This window comes from Ursus arctos, chromosome X, assembly GCF_023065955.2.
Source record: "Ursus arctos isolate Adak ecotype North America chromosome X, UrsArc2.0, whole genome shotgun sequence".
Classification (NCBI taxonomy): Eukaryota; Metazoa; Chordata; class Mammalia; order Carnivora; family Ursidae; genus Ursus; species Ursus arctos.
The window spans coordinates 98,244,514-98,270,447 of NC_079873.1; the positions used below are offsets into that span (position 1 = coordinate 98,244,514).

Genomic DNA, 25,934 nt, shown 5'->3' on the forward strand with positions numbered 1-25,934 from the left:
TTTGGAGGGAGAAGCAGGAGTTTGCTTTTGCATACTTTCTCAATCAGGTTTCCTAAAAAGAAGCAGCTGAAACAAGGGACTGCGTGCAGACTGAATTTTGGGAAGTGATTCCCATAACAGGAATGGAGGTCCAGTAAAAGTGAGATAAGAGAATAAGGGAAGTCAATCCAAGGGTGAGTTTTTGAGCTAGTCACAGTTATGGGCAACTGAAGCTTAATCTTACTGGGGACCCTCTGAGGAGCTTATAAAATGCCTGAAAGATGGCTTGAACTCAGGAGTGGGAGGCATTCATGACTGGCTTTCTCTTCCAGGTCAAGCAGCTGTCCATGGCATATTAACTCTCTCACATTGCCAGCTTTGCACCTGCTTCAGAATGGTTGAATGGGTGCTACAGGCATTCCACACAAAAGTAACAGAAAAAAGGCAGAAAATGAGAGCTATCTAGTACAGCTGAGAAGAGGTATTGGTAGTGTATATATGCACATAGCTGGTAGCTACAGCAATAGCTAGAATAAAAAGGTGGGATGAGAGAATGTGAGGTGGAGAACAAGAGGTATTTGGTACAGATATGTTAAGCTTGAGATACATATCAGCCATTCAAATGGAAATGAAAAATAGCCAGCTGAATATATGAATCTGTATTTTAGGGAAGAGGTCCAAACTGGAGTTGAAAATTTTTTTGGCATATAAATGGCATTAACAACACAGGACAGGCTGGTATGACTGAGAGAATAAGTGTGTCAAAGATAAGAAAAGAGGTTCTCAGGGGCTTCCAATGTTTCACAGTTCGGAAAATGAGGAGGATCATAGGGTGCATCAGAAGGAGTGGTCCACGGCACAGGAGGAGACTCAGAAAAATATGATATCCTGAAAATCAAGAAAAGAAGAAGGAGCGATCAACGAAGTCCAATGCTGCTGAAAGGTCAAGATGAGAACCAAGAATCCACCACTGAATTTAGCCATGTGGAGGCCCTGGTGATCTTGACAGGAGTATTTGCTAAGAAGGTCAAAGAACTAGGCTTAGATACTAGAAAAACTGTTAACCTAAATGTTGGCTTTCTTGTACATATTAGCAGAGAATGAAATGAAGAAGACCATGATGCAACAATAAGACACTGGAAAATGCCTGTCAATAAATGGACTGAAGATTGATAGACCACTTTATTTTTATTATTACTATTTTTTTTGGAGAGAGAGAAAGACAGCGTGAGTGGGGGGTGGGGGGCAGGGGAGAGGGAGAGAGAGAATCTCAAGTAGGCTCCCCACTGAGCACAGAGCCTGATGTGGGGCTCAATCCCAGGACCCTGAGATCATGACCTGAGCCAAAATCGAGAGTCAGACACTTAACTGACTCAGCCACCCAGATGCCCTGGTGGACCACTTTCATTAGGTAGAAGGAAGGAGAAAACAAAAGTCAGATGGAATGAATTTCAAAAGAAGAAAGGCTGTTAAACTAAAAGCCTTGGAATAAATTGGTTATCAATGAGTAAATGAGTAAATCACCTCTGGTTCAGTGAATGCAGGTAGTTAGTACATAATGTTAGAAAGAGTAAGGTCAAGAATTTGATCTTCATCTTAAGACAGCTATTCTGATAAAACCCACGCACGCGAACACACACACACACACACACACACACACACACACACACTGTCCCATGGCCACAGTAGACACTTCGGTTATGCATGGCCATCTTGCAAATGTTATTGGCCTGATGCCTGATGTTAATCACAGTGAATTCCTGACATTAAGGTGCAGAAAGTTCAGGGTATTTTCCTATATCTAGGAAAATCATACAGATATTTCTATAGTAGGTAAGGAGGATCATCTTCTTTTATAGACCCATTTGAACATTAACTACTATATCAGATGAATGTCATTTAATATATATAGTGTATCAATTTAGAGCATGACCTTTAGTGTCTAACACACATATGTTCGAGTGTCAACTGGGCCACTTACTAGATATGTCATCTTGGACAAGTTAAACTTTTTTCAGTAAGTCTCAATTTTATCACCTGTAAACTAGGGATTATAAATGCATCTAAATGTCATAAGGTTGTTTTAAAGGGTGAATGAGATCATGCTTAGCACAGGATCTGACACATAATAATTATTAGCCCTTACTGAAAATGGGAAAGCATGAGGATTTATTTGCCGAAATATAATTATACAAGGTCCCACCCTGCTGTCTTTCTTAGTCTAGAAGCATTTTTCTGCAACAGCTTTCAACTTTATTTTGAACTTGGGAACTCACCAGAGACTGATTTTTGTTTTGTTTCAGGTGTTCAGAAGTCACCTATGAAGTTAAGCCTCTTATGTGGATTAAGTCAATGGCAATATTGATTTGGGCTTTATGAGCTACCAATTCTAGTTATCATAACCTTTCAAGGAAGAAAAAAAAATACCAGAGAAGATTAGAAACTCTCCCATTCTCTGAGTAGACTAAATTGCAAAATAATCCAGTGGATGCTTAGTTAGGACGGCCATCGTGATAATAAACTAAACAGCAACGTTTCCATTTATTCATACTACAACATCAATAGCATGTATCGCCTATAGTCTACCAACAAAGGAAAGTGAACAGATGAATTTGTTCAAAATTTTTTAACAGTTTTTGAGCCTGCCCAACATAAAAGACCCATTAGTATGTACAGAATTCTGAATAAATATGGGTATGCAGCAACTGTAACTGAAATGAGATCGGATCATAAAACCTTTCAAATGGGTTTGTGGCGAAGTGAATAGAAGGTGATGAAGGATCTGACAGGATAAAACTCATCTGCTGTTGAAGGGTCACGAAAACCCCATCCTTGAGGTCAATGCCATCAGCAAGTATTAGAGAGAGTACACGTTCCAATGCTAACCTACTTTGAATAGAGTTTTCAGACCTACAGTATAATAAAAGCCACTGTGCTTTTGGCAGATTAGGGCAGATTAAGATTCTTCTAATCTAATTGGTTAATGTGCATGACTACAATACCGAAAAAGATGGATGTCAGGGATTTGATTTTCATCAATACTCTTTCAGGATTTAAAATTTTTATTATCTGGCATTAATCATATCATTTTTAGCTGGGACATTCTGAAGAAGAATTGAACTGGAACCCATTCTCTGTGTTTCACAGCAGTATAATTGAAGGTCTTACAACTACAGTCACTAAGACAGGGCTTATAAGTTTGTTAAGCCTGTTTCCACTATTGGCCCTCTACATAGTTAAGCTACAAGAGCAAGTGCATGGGGACTTAGAATCTTCAATGAAATCAGACTGGCTAGTGTGGGCATAGTATGCTCCACTTATTCCCATGCACAAAGTTGCACTTCATTCATTTTCATGTTATTTCCAGTGACACAATTTCTCAGATCCTAAGAATGGGCAAGAAATCACTCTTTGAAAATAGCTGTTATTAGCATTCTGTGAGTTGAAGGCACTATGAAAGGATTTGACATTTGGGAATAATATTTGCACCCCGGCAGTTTTCAGAATGATTTATGTATACAATCTCAGTTGATCCTCTGTACCACGATAAGGCAATATTAGCTTCATCTAACGTAAGAGGAAGCAAAACCTGGGAAAAAGTTATCTTATTAAAAGAAAACAAAATACTGTTTGAGCACTTACTACATGGCAGAGTTTACAAGAGCAAAAATGACACGGTCCCTGCCCTCAAGAAGTTTACAGTCGTTTAGCTGGAGAAACAAACAAGGAAACAACTGACCACTGTCAATTACAATTAAGGACGATGGGAGCTATGGTAGGAGTATGTGCAGAGTGCTGTAGGAACACATGGGAAGGGCATCCAGTCAAGATCGCATAATCAAGCGAGGCTTTCCAGACTAGGCACTGTCTAGATGGAGACTGAAAGGCTGAGAAGGACCTAGCCAGATGAAGAGAAGGGAAGAGCAGGTTTGTAACAATGCTTCAGGCACAAATGAAAGCTGGTAAAAAGGAATCCAGGGTTATACCAACATTTGGAGTCAACCAGAATTTTATCGGGTCTAAAACCACGAAAGAAATGAAGGACCATACCTATAAGAGTAGTAAAGTGGCATGGCTGCATGGCATGTACCACAAAGGAGGTTTTTTGTTGTATTGAGGTTTGCTGGGATTTAACATGAGGGTAAGGAGTTTTTAGTGTTGCAGTGGGGACGGAGGTTTGCAGAGGGTGGGAGAGCCCGAGTAGTACCAAGAGAGTGGCTGACAGAGAAATAGTGGCCTCAGAGTACAGTCATGTTTGAGGCGGGTGCCCAAGACTTCATTCATCCAACTCCACTCATCCATTCTTCCAGGAAATATTTACTAAGTATTTACTGTGTGATAACACTGTGCTAGGCTATTAAGCAAAAGAGCAATTTGAACTCCAATCGCTATTAGGTCAGTATTCTTTCTATTATACCACCCTGAATAATCCATCAACAAATACATCAAAACAATGATACTCAACCTGCTACTTTTAAGATTTATTTATTTATTTTAGTGGGGGAGGGGCAGAGGGAAGAGAGAGTCTTAAGCAGACTCTGTGCTGAGTGAGGAGCCCAACTCGGGACTCGATCTCACAACCCTGAGATCATGACTTGAGCTAAAACCAAGAGTCGGGCACTTAACTGACTGCGCCACCCAGATGCCCCAATGATACTCAACTTTTTAATTTAATTTATAAATACTTGTGAAATATGTGGCCCACAATATGTAAAATGCCGCACTATGTGGAAGTACCCAGTTACCAGTTAATGATGTCTGGTTATACTCCATGAGCTCCAAAGACAGGACAAGGTGAAAGGGGCTTAAAGTGGTACCTACAGAATTTTGGTAAAATACACTTAGCAGTAAACACTGTCAAACACCAGAAAAAGGTAGAAATTTCTTGATGCCTTCAAAGTCAACGATCAATAAATACTTATTGAATGTTTCCTCTGGAAAACATTGATTATAGAGTCTCTGGTGAGACTTAAAAAAGTATATAGAGGAAAAATTAGAATCACTATGCTAATACAGCGAGGGAAAAATCAACACACCATACTCTCACCAGAGCTTGGTGATAGGTCTGGAATAGAATCAGGTTTGATGTAATCTGTAGAGGGGTAGGTTTAGTGTGGTCCTGCCTGAAGGCATGTCCTCTGAAGGTCCTTGGCAGCCCTGTGATTCAATTTTAAGTGCTTTGAACTTTGGTTCGGAACCTGCTTAATAAAAACTGCTTAATTGTGTTCTTTTTACAGCTTCTATTTTTTTAAGCATTATTTTAGCAAAAGTTCAAATGTTTTACCAAGAGAATGATTTATGAGAGTCGGTCTAGTTTGCTGCAAAGGTAACTTTCTGATGGCACTCTTGCTGAATCTGGACGTCACATAAGATTACAAATCCCAGGAGAACAGCCCTTCACGGTGTTCTTGTGAAGGCAGAATTCTAATGACATAGCCTCAAACTTTATATTAAAATGTAAATTTCTTTTTTTTTAAGATTTTATTTATTTATCTGACAGAGAGAGACAGCCAGCGAGAGAGGGAACACAAGCGGGGGGGGAGTGGGAGAGAAAGAAGCAGGCTCCTAGAGGAGAAGCCTGATGTGGGGCTCAATCCCAGAACGCTGGGATCACGCCCTGAGTCGAAGGCAGATGCTTAAAGACTGCGCCACCCAGGAGCCCCTAAAATGTAAATTTCAATGCCATAATATGTACTATGTGCCAATAGGAGTTGCAAATATGCATTTTTTGCAAATATACATTTTAGATCATCTTATTAGTGCAATATAACCACAATTTTAAAAAATCTAAATAATAGGAAGCCTCATTTAATTAGAGTACCTCCCTTTCCCCTCACCACTGGCAGTTGGCACTGATAAGAATGACACAAATACCAACAATACAAAGCCATATCCAAGCTTTCAGGCTCTTTATTTCTACACTAAGGCCCCTATTCAATGGCTTCTGCATCTAAAGTCTAGTACAATCATAGTGGAAGTAACCGATCAGAATAATACCCTCCTACATACACATGAAGTCTTAAACCAATTCCACATCTAAATTCAACTCTACAAACTACGGCATGGAAAGAAAAAGGGGCCTCATACATTTTAGAAAGCTTTCTGTCAATGAATTTTGAGCTAATTGTTGTTAACTGCAAAAGGTTTTGAACTTACACTTCAACTGCATAACCATTTTATCTAAGCTTTTTTTTTATGGTATGGCAAGGACTACAAATCATTCAGACAAAACATCATACACTAAAACTATCAAATATGTTTCCTTGAAAAGTAAAAAAGATATACAGCAATCAAGGTGGCCAATAATCAAAATTGGGCCTCTTACAAATTTAATGTAACAGAAGAGAATGCTAAGTGTTATACATTTAATAAATTCACTTGTTCAATAAATATTCATTGCACACCTATTATGTGCCAAATATTGTTCCAGGCTCTAAAGTTAATCCCCAAAGCGTGATGGCAGAAAGATGGCACAGCCAGCCCAACTGTATTTTTAAGTCAAATTGATCAGATATGTTCCATGATCCACAGACCAGGCACACTGGCCCAGCCAATGACAGCGCAGACTGCAAAGAACCTGCTGACCGATGGCCCTGGCTGTGTGTTACAGCGAGGATGCTTCAGAAATCAGCTTTACTGCTATCTATGCAAGAGGTAGTCTAGGGGAAGCAACTGAGAAACACAGAGCTTGCCAGCCACTAACACTTGCGAGCATACATGGGGCTTCGAGCATTTGGGGTGAGAAGCTACAGAAGAAAGAGGAGGCATAACTGTCCGTGTATGAATTTTAGATGCTGCTCCATATAGCTTCTTTTCTGTCTTGCCTCTCCATTATATACATCTGTGTCTTGCTTAAGAAAATGCAATTAAGAGAAAAAAAAGGAAAAAAAAAAAAAAGAGAAAAAAAGGGAGCCATTCCATTGAATATTGACCCACCTCATTGTTTCTTTAAATCATGTGTAATTATTTATAAGTTATACTTATAAATATAAAATGATAAATTATATATTATGTATAAATGATCATCACCAAATATATGACATAAACATGTATATGTACACATATAAAACATACAATTCTGCACTTCTTTGTGACTCCCCCATTTTTCAAAAACCACAGATTACGTTCCTTCCAATTAGTGAAGGTGATTTGGGACCATATTTATTGATTAATTTAAGACATGTTAGCATTTAGCCTGGTTGTATGTCAATGTGATAATTTTTTTTAAAGTGTTCTTGAAACTCTGGGCTTGAACCATTAATGAGGAGACATAATTGGACTTTACCAGTGAAGCCTTGTAAATGTCTCAGCTGAAGCTAGAGAAATGAATCTTAACTCAAACCTTTAAATTCTGTGAAAGGTTTGGGCGTGTCCTTATTAATTTTTTCTTGCCTTTGAGCTCATTTCTAACTGCTTTCTTACATGACATAAAAGACACAAAGGGTCATTTGCTCAAACAGTTAAAGACTCAAGAGTAATAAAATTAACTACTTCATGTGTTACAGGAATGACTGGCACCAAAATAGCACTGCATATGGCTCGGTTTATACTGACAGGGCAGCAGAATCCTCAGCTTTTCATATAAAGGCTTCAAATGAGAATATTTCCAAGGTTGCAGGGGATTCAAGATTTATCTTCTGTCACCTCTAGACCCTTTCAGAATTATAATGAGAAAGAAAAGTGCTGAAAATAAATAGAACTTATTTGTATATGGAGCTAGTTCTGCCTCACGGATGACCAAAAAAACAGAATAACAGTTTTCTGACAGGACGGTTTCCTGACAGGACATGCTGGCATACCTCAGCGCCATGCCTCTGCAGATATTTAAAACTGCTTTTGACTGTTCACATGAATAAAAAGCTACATCTTGAAACGCCAATTCTGAATCTTGCTCAAATCTTTGTAATAAAAGAGAATCAGCATGGAACACGGACACAGTCTCAATCAACTCTCTGAACTGAAACCCTCCGAGATGCCTCAGTTTCCCTGTTATCTATTGAACTGAATCTTCAATAGTCTCTGGGCCTCAGCCACCTCACCTCTGGTGTTTGTCATTCAAATTATCTGATTTACCCTTGTCTGGTCTTTGTGTTAACCATATGATAAATGGGCCACAAAGAGTTAAAAGGAAAAGAACAAAGGTTTTTTTTTGTCCCCAGTCACCACAACCCCAGGGCTATCTATCCCCTTTGATCCTGCCCTGTAGCTGAAGCAATTCACAGAGAGGAACCAAATTATGTACCTGAAAGAGGATAGTTGCTTTGTTTCCCAGGGCCTGGTCAGCTATGTGACACCTCCCAGGGAGCCAGTCCTTTCCTTCTGAACTTATGCAGATCCTCAAAGGAAAGTACACAATTTCACTGAGTAAAGAGTTGTTTAAGAAGAGAACACCCTTATCATTCTCCCTACTATGGTGTAGGCTTTAATAGAGATGTAAGAAGCATTAGAGGGTTAAACATAGTATTAGGCAAAGTGGGCTCAGGGACAGACAGCAGAAATGACATGAATGTGCAGAGGCAACACATATTTTCAGACTGAGAGCAAAAGGCCACGTCGCCTCAAAAGCAGCAAGGCAAAAGAACTGAGAAACTGACCTGCCTGCGCCTGGCTAAAGAATGCTCGACAAGAGAGAGATGATCAATGGTAAAACCACACTCGTGTAATATATATGTAACTAGTGGTAACCGGGTACTGTTTCATAAAATTAGTTTAAGAATGTATATAAAGAAGTCTATCAAATTTAGTTCTACTAGGTGAATACTACCCATTTGATAATGAATAGGTATTTAGGAAGTGGTGAGTTGTACGTGACTATGGCTGTCTATACGCGGAGCTAACTGATAAAGATGAAAAGGGGAGTTTTACAGAAATGATGACGTTCAGAAGGACGCTTGCAAGTGCAGGCTCTATACTCACCACTGTAAATGCCCTTCCTCCATTTTTCCACCTTTCTGGCTCCCTTCCCTTCTCCAAAATCGCATTTTGAACTTACCTGTACAATATGTATCTCCACACACATAAGCATAACTTAAAAATATCATTTGTGTGTAGAGGTGCGTTGTATAAATGTCGATGTAAGGAAAGATGGCCTCCCTTGTTAGAAACAAAATTCAGACCATCTGTGGATTTAGCACTGGGTGGAAACCTTCCTAGTTAATGATGATAGTAGTAAATCAAGGTGACATAATGCCGAGGGAAGGTGAAAGTCAGGGGCTGAGTTTACTACTAGGCTGGCTCCCACCCCCAACAGCTTCTCCTTGTAGCTCCTTTTAGTGCTAAATCTTGGAAGATTTAAGTTGCATTAACTAAGCAGTGATGAAATTGCCTTAGCAGAGAATCCTAACCCATGATCTATGGATGAAGAAGGACTTCAAGGGCTTCCTGAGCCCCTTGAAATGGATGGCAGATATTGTATATATGTGCATTTTCTTCTGAATGGAAGATTCGGAGCTTTGATCAGATTCTTAAAGCATTTAGTAGTGTCTCCTCCTGTACCCCTTGCTGTGAAAAACCATTACTCTGAGCACTGGGAGACACTAAAGGATATTCGGAAGAATGGTATGATCTGATTTGTGTTTTAGAAAGATCACTGGTAACGATACAGAGGAGAGTCTGGAATTCTCTTTTCCTTAGAAGAAGAAACTTCAGCTCATTAGGTATACATCCTATCTCCTTTAAATCTGTCACAGAGTGGCACCCCAAAAATACAGAATTTCCAACTTCAGTTTGGCACTCAATACTGTTTGGAAACCATTTTTCCAAATGAGAATGAATATTCATTGCACAGTGTGGACATCATCGACAAGAGCCATACCTAACAGTGTTGCGAAAAGAATATAGGCTTTGGATGAGTGAAGGGGGGTAAACAGAAGGGAGAATGAACCATGAGAGACTATGGACTCTGGGAAACAAACTGAGGGCTTCAGAGGGGAGGGGGTGGGGGAATGGGATAGGCCAGTGATGGGTAGTAAGGAGGGCACGTATTGCATGGTGCACTGGGTGTTATACGCAAGTAATGAATCATGGAACACTACATCAGAAACTAAGGATATACTGTATGGTGACTAACATAACATAATAAAAAAATTATTATAAAAAAAAAGAATATAGGCTTTAGTCCGAGAAAGTCATGGATTTATATCTTACATCTATTTACTATAACTAAAGGGTCATGATGATGAGCTCTACATCAGAGTTATGATAAGGACTAAATAAAAACTATATGTGAGCAGAATACTTGACATGCAGCAGTCAATGATACTTACTGCCATTAAATATCCTCACATCTCCATCTTCACTCCCACCTCTCCTGACCTCCAGATACATACGTCAAAAACCTCTCGTTACTCATCTGAAACTCCTGACTCGATCCACACTTTCAGCAGATAACCTTGTCTCTATCCAAGAAAATTTAGATTACGACATGAACTTCAACTCTTGCCACTTCACTTCAGAACTCGCTTCCTGTCTCAGAGGAGGCACTGAACCCTTTCAAAACCTTTCCCTCCACCTGAGATCCTAAAACATTCTCCAATAGAGCCTTATTCCAGTCATTACATTCAATCGCATTCGCCCCTCAAATCCTTATAATCTGGGATCTTTCTGTCAGATTACCGAAATTGTTTGCTCCAAGGAAGTGAATCCCTGTCTAGGATGCACACTGGAATCTCCTGAGGAATTGTTTTAAACGCCTGGGTCTCATCTGTGGAAATTCTGGTTTAATTGGTCTAAGGACCAGTCTTAGCACTGGGATTCATAAAGCTCCCCAGGTGATTTTAATGCCAGCCAAGGTGGAGAATCTCTGGTCTAAAGTAAGCAATGACCTTCTAAACTGCTTGTTTTACTGCCTTTTGTCAACTTTCATCCTATTTCTTGATTCTGAAGTGTTTGACAATATCAGTCACATCTTCTGTTGCAAAGTCCCCTTCCTTGGCTTATGTGATACCCCTTCCTTTTGATCTTTCTCTGACATCTCAAGACCACCTCTTTTCTTCTACCCGCTATTTTAAATGCAATTGTTCCTCTGGGTATCATATTTGGCTCTTTTTTAATTTTGAACTGCACGTATTCTCACTGGATTATCTCTTCTACTCCCACTGCTTCCAGAACCATCTATTTATAGATGTCTCCAAACACACCACACACACACACACACACACACACACACACACACACACACACAGTGACATCATTTCCTTGAACTCGAAATCTGAATTTTGAGCTGTCTATCTCTGTGTGGTAGTTATGGCAGTGGGCTCTAATGTCACACTGTCTGGGTTCCAATCCCATTCCTATTCCTTACTACTTCCATAATATTAGGCAAATTACTTAACATCTCTGTGCCTTGCTTTACTCATCTGTAAACAGGGATAATAATGATCCCAACCTCACAGCATTATTAGAATGACTGAATAACATAATCCACCTTAAGTGCCTTACTTGGTGCCTGGTTCTTAGTAAACGTTAGATTTTTCTCTTATAATCATTGTTATCATTCCCCATGCCGACTACGTGGTTTTAGCTTCTAGACTCCCATGGTACTTTACATATATCACCATTATAACACTGGCCACATTGCCTCACTGTTGCTGGTTTGTATCTGCCTTTCCACCATACTCTGAGTTCTTCGAAGGCAAGAACTGTTTCTTATTCATCTATTAATCTTCAGAGTTTAACACAAAACTTGGCACAGATAAGCAGAGCACAGATAGGAAGCAGGTTTCATCTCGGTGTTTCACCTCAAAGAGGTTCATCTCAATTACAGTTGACAACTCATTGATAATGCTTGCATGGAATGCTTTGTGGACGGGAATGTGAGGTTGCCATTGGGCTCAACAAGAAAGAACACCATGATTTGATCAGGGATGTGTGCCAGGGGGCATGCTGGAGCAGTAGCCCAAGTGCCATGGACATTCCATCACACGTTTAGATGCTATGTAAGTAAATGTTTACCGAGTAAGTTTTCATGAACAACTGATACTAAAATACATGAACAAACTGGAGTTACTGCTAAATAACAGTTTTCTCTTAGAGTCTAGGTTCTTTCTGGGCAGCTGTAGACAACTAGAGGTACAACATGCTCACAGCACTAAACTCATTACAGGTGATCAAATGCTGGTAAAATTTTCACTTTATAGGCCCTGCTAGCTTCTATTATACCTGCCATCTGTGATCTTTACCATGTAAATACAGATCCTGAGATTAAAAGTTCTTTTAAGATTTTCAGAGAAACTGTTATCCATACTTTTTAGATATTAAGCAAATAATAGTTTATACTCCTGCTAAGTGCTTGAAATAAGAATCGAGAAATGTGCTTCTCAAATTTGGGCTTCTGTCTGCTCCTTGAACCCACAAATGGCAGTGGTGTTTGAACAGCTTCTGTGGAATGAAGTGGCAATATTAGCCTAGGGCAAGGAGGGGGGAAATAATAAGTAACTTGTGTCCATTTACTTCAAGATGAACTTCATCCATCTAGCAAAGTACCTGAAACATAGTTGACCCTAAATGAATGCTTGATGAGTAAATGAAACAAATGGATAGATGGACAGACGGATGGATGGTCGCGCGGAAGCATGGATGACATGGTTCGCTTCCATGTGATCTTGGTAAATACAAACCGGCAGTTCGGAATTTTCCCACCAGATGGCGGTAATGTGAGGTTTACGCTTAGGTCGTAAGAAAGAGGAAAACAACCAACCAGACAAAAACCACACAGGAGAAAAGAGAAGCCACAAAAGAGCAGTCCAAGAAAGCAGAGAAAAAATGTTTGTGTCATCTGTAGTATCTCAGCAGTCTGTGATCTTGTGGGATCTGTAAACAGGCCCTCACCGTACCTCCTTTTCATGCATGGGTGAGTTCACAGTCATAATTACTGATGGGTAAAATGGCTACATTCAAAACTAATCTCACCTATTATAAAAATTATAGGGCACTTCTCAGAATTCAAATTATTATCCTTGGTTTATACATTCATATATTTATATTTTCATTTGGCTTACACTAATTCTTTTAGTTAATTGATGCCTCCCTTGGAAGTGAGGCTGCTTGGGAAAAACTGCTAGCCTCTGTGCCTCCAGGAAATCTAGCCCTGCTATCAGACCTGCCAAAAATCATATAAAATAAGCTCGCCTAGGGCTCATCTAACCCGTTAGTGAGGAACTGTGAATAATATTAGATTAGTGTCCATCCCTTAATTCGAAAGCTCTTGGAAGAAAATCAGTTTTAGAATCCAGTACTCTGTGTGTACCTGGGGGAGCGGGTGCTGCTTTCTTGGCAAATAAAAATAAGAAGTTAAAGATATTTTCAGGTGGGATCAAGCATTTCCTCTTATTAATATTTCCCCAAAACAAGCCCTGAATTGGATGGCACAGTAGCTTCCCTAAAAAGTGAAACAAACACACTCAGGAATATTTCATTATGAATTAGGTAGCACATCACCTGCCCTTTTCTAAAGATCATCAGAACGAAAAGCCTTGTTAAACCTCTTTGTAAACCCTTGGTGACTGAAACAAAAAGAGGCTGGCAAGGATGTCAGGGAAGAAAATGAAGGGAAACTAACATTTATTGAGTTCCTAAACATTTTCACACTTATGATCACAATGAATACTTACCATAACCTCATGAGGTAGGTTTGGGAGGAGCGTAGTGTAGTGAGTGATGGGAACTTTAGAGCCAAAGACTTGATTTCCAGTCCAAGTCTTACCAGTTTTTAGCTGCAGAAACTGAGCGGTTATTTCTCGCCAAGCCTCAGTTACCTTATCTGTAAACTGGAAATGATATGTCATACTTCATAAGGTATTTGAGGAGCAAATGTAGAGCACCTAGCAGAGTCCCGAAACAGAGCAGGTACTCTTCCAGCCTTAATTTTATTATTACTTTTATCATTGTGATTATGGTGGTGTTGATGATGATGATGATGATGATGAAGTCGACTCTGCAGATGAAAAACAGGCTCAGAGAGCTGAAGTAACTTGCTTAAGGTGGCACAGCTAGTAAGCCTGAAAGGCATCCAGCAGAGTGTCTGCCACTATAGCAAATGCCCAATTATATTTGTTTTCTTCCTTCCTGACTTAAAACGTGGCGATTTTCTGAGAATTGTATTCCTTAAAAATAATGTCAAGCTCAACTCTAGCTAGGTTGATGCAAAGTACCACCACTCACATAAATATGTGAAAATTATTAATATCTTGTTTTGTTCATAGGTAGTAATACATGGAATAAGACAACAAAATAGATTCCAGACCTCACCAAAAAAGATGATAATTGGGTCCACGGTTTGCCTAATGAGGGATAATTCATTTCTCTCCTGAAGAGGCACTTATTTTCCCTCCTAGATGTCTGTAAAGATCAGTGAGTCACTGACCGATAAGATCCCAAGTTTCTGGACTTTCACCTCCCGGATCTTTACACTTGAGTATATGTAAGTCAGTACACCAAAGGATAGTGCTAGCTAAAAATTTAAATAGGTTGAAAATGTATTTAAGTTCATGGGTGATAGATAGATTCAGACTTTTGTCCTTGGCCTTTCTCTAGTCTCACTGTACACATTCTCCCTGGGTAATATCATCCATCCCCAGGCATCTCCTACTGTAAGATACTGATGAACTCAAATCTACTTATATCAACAGTCCAGATCATTCCTGAACTCTAGACACGCATTCCCAAGTGCCTGATAGGAAAATCCACCTGGATGTCACCCAAGCACCTTATATGTAACATGTCCAGAAAGATATGCATTCTCTTCCCTTCCAAACCCACCCTTCCTCCTATTTTCCTTCTCTTGGTAGATGGATGATCATCCTCCCAGTGTCCCAAACTTGAAATTGAGGCATCCTTGACTCTGTTATCTCTTTCAACCTCAGCAACTAATCAATTACCAACTCCTATCAGTTCCTCCACACTGATATCTCTGCACCGTGTTTCTTTACCTCTTCTGATACCTTCATTTCCAATCTTAGCCTGGGCTAATTCAGTAGCTTCATAGATTGTCACCCTGCATCCAATTTTTCCCAACTGCAATCAATCCGTTACACTGATGCTTATATATCTACAATTCTCTTCTATGCTTCTCATCCTAAAAATCACATTCAACACGAAATTCTCCATCACTTAAAAGCTGTGGTTTTTAATGCTTAAAGGAAAAAAAGAACTCCTAAATTGGGCATGCAATACTTTTTGTGATCCAGCTCCAATATACCTTGCTCTTAGCCACACCGAAATTTTCACCATCCCAGGCCTTTTCACAGCTTTATGCTTTTGCTTCTGCTAATCTACCCTCTTGTAATGTCCTTTTCCAAGTAAGACTGTACTCAAATTTTAAGACCAAGATCAAATATTACCTTTCTATGGACCCTGATTCCCTGCATATTTCCATACCACTTTATTTATCTATAAAAGTACTACATTCAATTGCAATGATTTGTTTGATATATATTTTCTCCACCACCTTATGAATTTCCTACAAGCAGAAACTATTGGAGTCATCTCCATCCTTAGTACTGACTCAAGGCCTGACACATCGTGAGTGCTAAGTAAAAGCTTACTGAGTACCAACAGGTCATTGAAAAAAAAGTTAGGATGGCATCATAGAAGACAAACATCCATCTTCTCAAAATTCATTTTAGTCACAATGCAGAGAGGAAATATGAGGTCGGCTAGGCTCTTTACACTGAGTCAGTACAAAATTGCTTATATTTTTAGAACAAACTGCCACTAGAAGTGCATTCTTAAACTCACAACATGAGGTCAAGCACTCTACACTTCATTCCCATAACCCACAACTCACAATTGTTAAGTTCATATTCTGTAAAGACAAACTTACAGAAAAATATTTTAATGGGAACTACACATTTTTTAAAGCATAGATGAGCCAAAAATAGTTAAGACAGAAGAATGAAATTATTTTATAACAAATTTATAGTCATTAGCAGAACAAAGAGGAAAGATTAAAATGAATTAGTTGAAAAGACAGATACAAAACTTTTACCAATTACGATAAGAGCTAAAAAATGTGTAATATAGTTAATATCATAAACATTTAAGGTATATTTAAATGTTAGTATAAATATATAAAATCTTTGGCTCAATTTAAGATTTCTCTAATGTAAGATTCTAATACTAATTAGAATACAGTAGTTTTCATTTATAATAACTGCATTTTACATGGTCCGGGGCAATGCCTGAGAATTTGCACCTCTAACAAGTTCATGGGTGATGCTGTTGCTGTTGGTCTAGGCTCCACACTTTGGCAACCACTGATCTAGATAATCAAATGATTTTTTTTTCATCTCAGCATGGACTTATTCATAAAAAAAAAGTAACCTGTGCCAATGTCAGTATTTAAAAAGCAGTTTTCAATGCATGACAAGTACTTATGTTTTGGTTGATAGCAACTTATCCCTTAAATCAAAAATTATAGAGCACAGATTATATGCTAAGTATTACAGAAAACAGAGATCAGTCAATAAATCATGATCCCCATCTTCACTGAGTGTACAATCTAGAGAAGTATATACAAAAACAATAAAAATCGGAAATGGGTACAAAGGGGGTGACAGTGCAACAAAGGTTCTGTGGCAAAAATGCTGGGAGACTAGGCCTTGAAGATGGTTGAATACGGTGAAATGGAGATGGCAGAGAAGGGCATTCGAAGGGAAAGGTGACAGCATGGCAAAAGGACTGAAGGGATGAGGTGAGGTCCAAGGAGATCAGTTAGGAAACAAAAACAGTTGAGGTGAAAGAAAATGAGAGCAGTGATAATGCTAAGGTGGATTTGAGACAAGTAGAAGTTAAATCTGCTGGAAGAGGCAACCTGATCAGGTACGGAAAGTATACGTGGACGGCTGGCTGGGGAGAAAGGGAGCATCATTAACAAATGCTGTGACAGAAAGAAAAGGAGTGGGACTGGAGATGTTAACATGACTTCTGCCATTTCAGATACATTTATTTAGAGCTGCCAGTGGGGGGTGTCTATTCATTAAAAAATGCCTAGTAGGTAACTGAAAATGTAGGGCTAGAGTTTGGGAAAAATGATGGAGCTGAAGATAAATATTTGGAAGTCACCCAACTAGATGTGATCTTTGAAGCTCTCTGAGTAAAAGAGATTTCAAAAGGATGGAGCAGGGGTGCCTGGGTGGCTCAGTTGGTGAAGCGTCTGCCTTCGGCTCAGGTCATGATCCCAGGGTCCTGGGACAGAGCCCCAGGTCCGAGCCCCAGGTCAGGCTCCCTGCTCAGTGGGAAGCCTGCTTCTCCCTCTCCCTCTGCTGCGCCCCCTGCTTGTGTTCCCTCTCTTTCTGCCTCTCTCTCTAACAGGTAAATAAAATCTTCAAAAAAAAAAAAAAAAAAAGAAGGGATGGAGCAGTGGTCCTCAGACTTGAGTTGCCATCAGAATGCCCTGGAGGGCTTGTTAAACCGCCTGGTCCCCCCTCAGGGTTTCTTATGCAGTAGGTCTGGGGTGGAGCCTGAGAATTTACACCACTAGCAAGCCCTATGGGTGATGCTGCTATTGCTGCTTCATGGTCCCTAAGTTTAGAACCACCGATCTAGATAATCAAATCTTATTTTTCTTTTCATTTCAGCATTGGTGTATTCTTTAAAAAAATGTATTAACCTGTACTAGTCAGTATCTTTTCTTCTGTGTGGTTAAGAGTATCTACCACTGTTTAACTATCAATTGGAAAGAATAAGGCAATCCTATTTCTATCTACCTGTTTTCTATTTATTAAAAACTGTCTTGTCAATCCATTATTGAGAAACCAAGGCTGTCTAAAGGATCTGCTCTACATTATAGCCATGTAGGAAGGGTTCCAACAAAGTCTTACTTTCCCTTAGGACTGTGTTGCACAAAGTGTCCACATTCTGATGACAGGTTTTCCAGACCTTTTTCTGGTGGTCTTCACTAACCTTTCTAAAGCTCTTTTAGAAGCCAAATATTTATTTGAGACTTTCGTCCCATATAGGCAATGGCTTGAAAAGCACTTAGCTGTTTACTTTTCATCTTACTATAAATTATTTATCCTTTAGTCTGTAAATGGCTATTTGTAGGATTAGACAAATTGTGAATGCTCTGATAAGAGGATTGTTGCATCTAAATTCATGCATAATCCGTAAAAAGCACATGTAACCTACAACCTCAGCTGGACTGGCACATGAACAGATTCACTAAGCATATGTAAGCGGTGCACATTATTAACCAGTTAACATCAGCAAATTTGGTTTTGAAACATAAGTTTACACACACAAGCATTCCCTACAGAGAAATAATTTTAGTTCTAAAAATCCAGTAAAAACATACCTTGAGTAGATTTCTCCACTTCTTTCCTCTTCCTACTCTGGCTATTGTAATTCATCCTCAGCTCTTGGTTATACTCATGCAGAGTTTCTCTAGAGTTGTACGACTGTCTTGGTTTTCGTCCATCTTCACTTTCATCAGAAGAACTGGTATAAGCTAGATCCATTTCATGCTTGACTTTTGAGAGAGGCTGGTAGGGTTTGCAGTCCGTTTGCTCCATGTCTGATTAAGCAAGCTCAATTTCATGAAACAAAGGAAGAGGAACTCCTTTAATGTAAGCAGCCCTGGAAGAGAGGGAAAAACAAGCCTTCTTAGATTTGTCCTTTTGAGAGGAAATGCATCTGGCAGATTCACAATTGGTTCTGATAATACTATCAAAGGAGTGAAGCAAAAGACAAACTAGATGACATGAAGCTAGCCTAAGGCAATAATAACACTCTGTGTTACATGCACACACTGGCAAGCATTTAGGATTAAACTGGAGGTTGCAGCATCAGAAAATACTCGAGGTAGAAGAGAGACAGCCTTCAAAAATATTTGTATTGGAATGCAAATAAAGGACAAGGTTTCCTAAGGTGTGTGCATGTTCTTAATGATAATGTCAGTGGTTAGATTGAAAAACATTCTAAGATTTGAAAGTGGCCAAGAGTACAAATACTAACCTAGCACATCTCACATTTGAAACGAAAACTGGTAAGAGAACTACATTTAGAAAAAACAGTCTTGCCTCTGGTTTAATACTGCATTTAAGAAAAGGGTTTTGAAGAAGGGGAAAATTCTGAGTGAGGGAGGCTCATGAAATAAAGTGTCCTCGAGGGGGACTGAGCTCTTTGTGTCCATATTGTGGCTTTTGAGCCTCGGGCTTGCAGAGAATTTTTAATGAGTTAGGTGGTGGTAAATTTTTGTTCTATAGTTCTGAGAGGATGTAAACAACACTTCTGGTGAGTACACTGATATAGGAACAGCAGGATCTAAATCGGGTTTAGAAATAGAAATTTTAAAACTTCATGATAAATCACTGAAAGCACCCCACTTTCCCCCCACAGAATGCTGAGCTCGAAGTCACAGGCTCTTAGGGCAAGTCGAGGCATTACCGCCTTACCACAGAGAGGTTTAAGTGCATCATATGCCATTTGAGATGTCGAAGTCCTCCAAAAAGTTTGAAGCCCTGTAAAAATGTGCTTATTTTCATTCCTTGCATTATTTTATCATTATTTTCATCAAATGCTGCAACTCTGCAACTTGGTCCTTTTGTGCAGTGTTAAAAAACTTAGTTCAGGGGCGCCTGGGTGGCACAGCGGTTAAGCATCTGCCTTCGGCTCAGGGCGTGATCCCGGCGATCTGGGATCGAGCCCCACATCAGGCTCTTCTGCTATGAGCCTGCTTCTTCCTCTCCCACTCCCCCTACTTGTGTTCCCTCTCTCGCTGGCTGTCTCTATCTCTTTCGAATAAATAAATAAAATCTTAAAAAAAAAGATATTTATAAAAAAAAAAAACTTAGTTCAAACCCAAATAACTTTATGATTTTATTTTGCAGTGAAATGAACTCCTTTTTCTAAAGCTCTTTGCCGCAGGTGTTTTCAAAGCAATCTACAGACATCTAGTTAGTGGTTCCTAAATCATGCGCAGGATCTCACGTTTTGGAATTCCTCAAAATCTCACTTTTTGGAATTCCTATTGTATGTATAACAAACACACGGAATACAGAAATCACTCAATAAGGCTTATGGATTGACTGACAGGCATTCAATGGTACCTAATCCTTCATAGTAGGAACGAAGTTTCATGAATCAAAGAATCGAAGTGTTACTTCCCTAACCAAATGTTAAGGTCCTTGAAGGCAGAATCTGAGTCTTATCCTTCTTTAGAGCCCCCATACCACTTAGCACTACTCGAGCCACACACATAGTAGAAACTATTTAATACCTAAACTACAAATTCCATTAATGGTCTACAGAAACAGCCAGTTTGGTATGATGTAATACCAGAGATGAGCATAGTTGGAGAGAAAGCAAATCAAGTATTGTAAGTGAATGTACACTGACGATTCAGCAACAATCTAATCTCACGCCATCTCATGAGACATACTGTCTATACACTCCCCAATTTATAGCTCCAGCATATTCTCTCCCCTGAACCACAGACATGAATATCCTGCTGCCCACTCAATACCTCTACCTGGCTTCTCAAACTTACTATGTTCAAAACTCATGTCCCAATTCCCACGGCTTCCCAGACTCACTCCTCTCATGGTCTTCCCCATCTCGGTAAATGGCAGCTCCATTCTTCCATTGGCTCAGGCCACACACACTGATTCCTGTCTTTCACATGCCACATGTAATCCATCAGTAAATACTGTTGGTGCTAACTTTGAAATATATCCAGAATCCAATGACACCCCTCCACTTCCCCACTCCCGCTTCATTGGTTCAAGCCATCATCTCCCACCAGATTACTGCAATGGCCTAACTGATGTGCTGCTTTCACCACTGCTCTCGTTATAGCACATTCCCCACACTACAGCCAAATGAAGCTTTTAAAATCTAAGTCATGTCATGTCTCTCCTTTGCTCAGAAGCAGCAATAGTGCCTCATTTCCTTCAAAATAAAAGCCAAAATCCTTACAATGACCAACAAGGCCCCTACGAGGTTCACCTGTCTCTATCCTAACCTTTCCAACCTCATCCCCTGATACTTCTACCTATATCATGCACTTTAGGTGCACTGGCCTTCTCGCTGTTTCTGAAAATCACAGGCATGTTTCCGCCTCAGGGCCTTTGCAACATCCCATTGTAAACCACAAAAAAAAGGTCACTTCTCATCCTCCTTCCTGTCTTTCGTAGCACTTATCACCAAATGACATACTATATTTTGCTTATTTGTTTATTGTCCGTCATCTGTCTCTCCCCACTAAAATGTAAGTTCCATGAAGTGTTTTTATCTTTTCTATTCATTGTTATATCCCCCAAACAAGCACAATGGCTGGCATGTAGTAGACTCTTGATCAATACTTGCTGAATGAACTGAATACATTGTGGCCCAGCAGTCACAAGAGGGGCTAGAGAGAATGTGGAAATGAATAGGTCATCGTCTCCGCCTCCAAGGAATTCACAGTCCAATGCTAGTGATAAACAACTCTATTGCCAAGCAGAATGAAAGGACTCATAAAGAAAGACAAAGCAATGTTTAAGCACCAAAGATGAGGATATTGGGAAAGACTGTACTTGATTCAGCTTATTTGTTCATCACCAATGCCATCACCACAACCACTGAAATTCTACTGAGCGTCTTCTGTGATAAACCGATTTTAATCTCTTTTTCCTTAGGTTCCCATAGCATGTGCTTCATAAGGTGGACAGCTGGCTGGACTTTAAACCAGAACTTTGCTACAAATAGTGCAAAGTGAGAAACATATCAATAGCTAACTTCCAGAAATGTATCTTTGCAGCAGAGAACTGGACTTCCACCCAGAAAAGGAGGCATCAATAAAATTAATCTAGATTCACTGCAGCCAACACATACAGTTTTTGTTCATTAAAGAATGCAAACTTGCCAAGTAGGGGTGGAGAGCTACTTTCCACATAAGGACATTGATGATGCAAAAATATCAATCAAGGACCTTATAATTAAAAATAATTTAATAAAATGTTTTCTGTTACAATATAGAAATATATATTTTATTTTCTCTCCCATCTCTCACTTGCTCTTTCAATCAAGTTTGGTTCACTCTGATTGGGATTAACATAGCAGAGGTATGGTCAAAATAGCATTCCTTCTTAAGTCTCAGTTGGTTATGAATTTACACTTATCTTAACACCATTCAAACCTAACAAGTTAAATTTAAAAATGAAAAACATCTCACTTCTAATGCCTAATGTTGTCTTCTGGCAACTATGATTTATGATGTTAAAATCACCCTTATTTTTATGTATGAAAATGCAGACATTCTCTTTCCCCTCAGTATGTTTATTTGCAACATGAAAATTCCTGAGGGGGTGGGGGTGGGGGCAGAAGGGAGAAAGAAAGAGAGAGGGAGAGGAATATTCCTATAGCCATTCTGAACTATTCTTGAAGTTCTAATCACAGCTATTCACAACTATGAATCAGCTACTAATGTCACATCTATTCAAGGTTATTGAGGGTTCTTGGAAGCAATCTTCCTTTAAACCACAAATTGGTATAAACCAAGAGAAAATAATCCTTCCCTGCTCCCTGACCCTCAACCACAACTTCCTGTCTTAATGTTCTTGTCAGTGGGCCCAGACAGCAGAAGATACATTCCAGCTCTCTTTCAGCACATGATCTGGAGGCGCACAACTCTGTGCCTAGAGATAGGAAGCTGTGATAGTTACCGAAGTCCTGGGAGGCAGAGCTTGACTTCACTCACAAACGGTTCACTTTTTGAAAATAAAAAAAAATAGGACAACATTTAGAGAAAGATTAATACTTTAAATCTAACAAAATTTGAAAGCACAATAATTCTGCCAAGATGCTGTTCTAAATACTCTACAGTTAAGGACATATTTGCTTTATGATTTCTTCATTCAGTGCCCAACATGGCATCCTGGAGGTCCACTGACGAGCAAATGTTATTTAGACGTGACGATCACACTGTCAACTCATAGAAAAATCAAATGTACACATAATGCTATTCACAGCATAGCAGTTTTTCTTATTTCGCTATTATTTTGATAATGAAAACTTTACAAAAGGGAACTGTGTAGGTAAAATACATGCTGCTGTTATGAAACCGTGAAAATCAAAGTCAATTATCTTCTCTACAGAAGATACATTCAGATAGGTCACACAGTATAAATTCAAATGCCACTACCTGTGGTTTACCTTTGTGTTTTCCACTTGCTACTTGCTACTAAGATAAACTCCAAGGTGACTTTGGAAAAGACCCGGGGAGGCATATGTTTATTTCTTTAGTCGCCATAAGGCTATGAAGAGACGACTTGGTATTTGGAAACCATTGGCCTTGGAATGGCAGAATCAGCACCATAACACTAGTAGCAGCTAACTCAGGTGGCAGGTCTCATGGAGCAGGCCCACCAGGCACTGTTCTAAGTGCTTTTCACACATTAACTCCTTTCTTATTGTGTCTGATGAAGTAGGTACATTTTATAGATAAAGAAAAGCAAGTAACAGAGCAGTTAAGTGACTAGACCAAGGTCACATAACTAGTAAACTGTAGAGCTGAGATTTCAATTCATACAATCTGCTCCAAAGGCCACACTCTTAATCACTACTCCACATTGTCATTCAGAAGACACTTGGACAGTGGCCTAAGATATATCACCTACTCTCTCTTAGGGCCTCTCGTTTTTCTAAATGTAACAAGGAGATTAGATTATCTCAAAGAGCTCTTATAGCTCTAAAATCTCATGATTGTATATGAAATTGAAGGGAAGCTTAGATTGATTGGTCAAAAGAAAAATGGTGGGTTTATGCTAAGTGAAATCAGTCAGTCAAAGACCAAGTCCACTTGATTTCACTCCTATGTAGAATTTAAGAAACAAAACAAATGAGCAAAAGAAGAGAGAAAAACCAATAAAACAAATTCTTTTTTTAAGATTTTATTTATTTGAGAGAAAGAGAGCAAGCGAGCAGTGGGAGGGGCGGAGGGAGAGGGAGAGAATATCTGAGAATCTGCTGAGCACGGAGCCTAACTTGGTGCTCGATCCCACCACCCTGAGATCGTGACCTGAGCTGAAGGTAGACGCTTAACTGACTGAGCCACCCAGGTGCCCCCAAGAAACAGATTCTTAACTATAGAGAACAAACTGATGGTTACCAGAGGAATGTGGGTGGGGAGATGGGAGAAATAGGGAATGGGGATTAAGGTGTACATTTGTTGTGACAAGCACGGGATGATGTATAAAGTTATTGAATCACTACATTTGTACACCCAAAACTAACATTATACTCTATGTTAACTAACTGGAATTTAAATAAAAAGTTAAAAAAAAACTAGAAAAAATGGTGGGTTTATTCCAAGCCAAGTCTACATTATTTATCAGTCCCCCTCCCCTCCTCTCTCTTCTGTTCCTTTCCTCTCCCTCTTCCCAACCCTTCACACACAGTCCAATCTATTATGGGGTAGTTTAACTAAAACATTACTTTTGAATCCATTGATCTGTGTATATATTTATGCACTGGGGATAACCTCCTTTCCTGTTCCTCTATCCTGTTATTTTCTTTCCATTTCTTATTATTAATCACATATACACCCTCTCCAAAGGGAAAACAGGCCTGTCCTACTCACAGCAACTGTTTATGGGTTGGAACCTTCACCAAAAAGACACACTATACTCCAGAAAAAAAGAGTACATTGGACATTGCTCAAGGAGAACAGGCCTTTTTCAGAGCACAGTAGACAGAGGAAGTGAGGCCACCTAGCACCTGGAGAATAGCTAGCAAAGGGGGATAGTACTCCTTGGGATTATTATAATAATTTGTCTTCAGTGAGGACCTTTTACATTAATGCAGATTGATTCATTCACAAAACACTGGACTAATAACAGATGTTGGTGAGGATGTGGAGAAAGGGGAGCACATGCATTGTTGAGGAGAATGAATGTCAACTGGTGCAGACACTATGGAAAATAGCATGGAGGTTCCTCAAAAATATTAACAACAGAAATATAGTATGATTCAGCAATCCTGCTTCTGGGTATTTACCCAAAGAAAACAAAAATACTAATTCAAAAAGATAAAGGCTCCTCTGTTTATTGCAGCATTATCAACAATCGTTAAGACATGGAAGCAACCTAAGTGTTCATCAACAGATGAATAGATAAAGATGTGGTACACGTGCGCATGCACACACACACACACACACACACACAATGTGTGCACACATGTGAGTGGGGGAATATTGCTCAGCCATAAAAAGAATAAATTCTTGTCATTTGTGACAACATGGATGGAACTAGAGAGTATTATACTAAGTGAAATAAGTCAGACCAAAAAAAGACAAATACCACATGATTTCACTTATATGTGGAATCTAAAAAACAAAACAATAGGCAAAACATAACAGAAACAGACTCACAAATACAGAGAACTGGGGGTTGCCAGAGAGAAGGGGGATGGGAAGATAGGTGAAATAGGTGAAGGGGATTAAGAGCTACAAACTTCCAGTTATAAAATAAATGTCATGGGGATGGAAAGTACAGCATAGGGGATGTAGTCAATAATATTGTAATAACTTTGTATGGCGACGGACGGTAACTACGCTTAACATGATAAACACTGCATAATGTACGTAAGTGTCAAATCACTATATTGTACACCTGAAACTAAGATAATATTGTGTGTCAACAACACTTCAATTAAATAAAAAGAAAAAAAAATAAAAGACGGGACTTAGGAAGCCCTTAAATGGAATGTGAACTTTTGGCTGATTCTTCTCCCACCTTTCTTTGTTTTTCTTAAGGGAATGCTTAGTGAATTGTTGTGGGGAACAAACAAAAGCTGCAAAAGCAAGATAATCACTTGACTCTTTCCAAGACTGAGAGAGAAATTGGCCCCATTTATCCTACCAACTTCTAAGAATGACTGCTGTCATTCTGGTCCATTTCCTTCCATTCATAATACACAAATACATTTTTTCATGTTGCTTCCTTCAGTCTAGATATTTTTGCATTTTTCCACAAAATTTC

General features: G+C 39.3%; 1 protein-coding gene across 2 annotated transcripts in view; it reads right to left on the minus strand.

The window, feature by feature from the left end:
- TENM1 (teneurin transmembrane protein 1) overlaps positions 1-25,934 on the minus strand; it is a 759,525-nt gene that overhangs the window by 520,211 nt on the left and 213,380 nt on the right. For both annotated transcript variants that reach the window (XM_044391612.3, XM_057314228.1), the window contains one exon: positions 18,272-18,552. In XM_044391612.3, coding sequence (XP_044247547.1) covers positions 18,272-18,488 — 217 coding nt within the window. In that variant the 5' untranslated portion in view covers positions 18,489-18,552. The remainder of the gene's footprint in view (positions 1-18,271; positions 18,553-25,934) is intronic.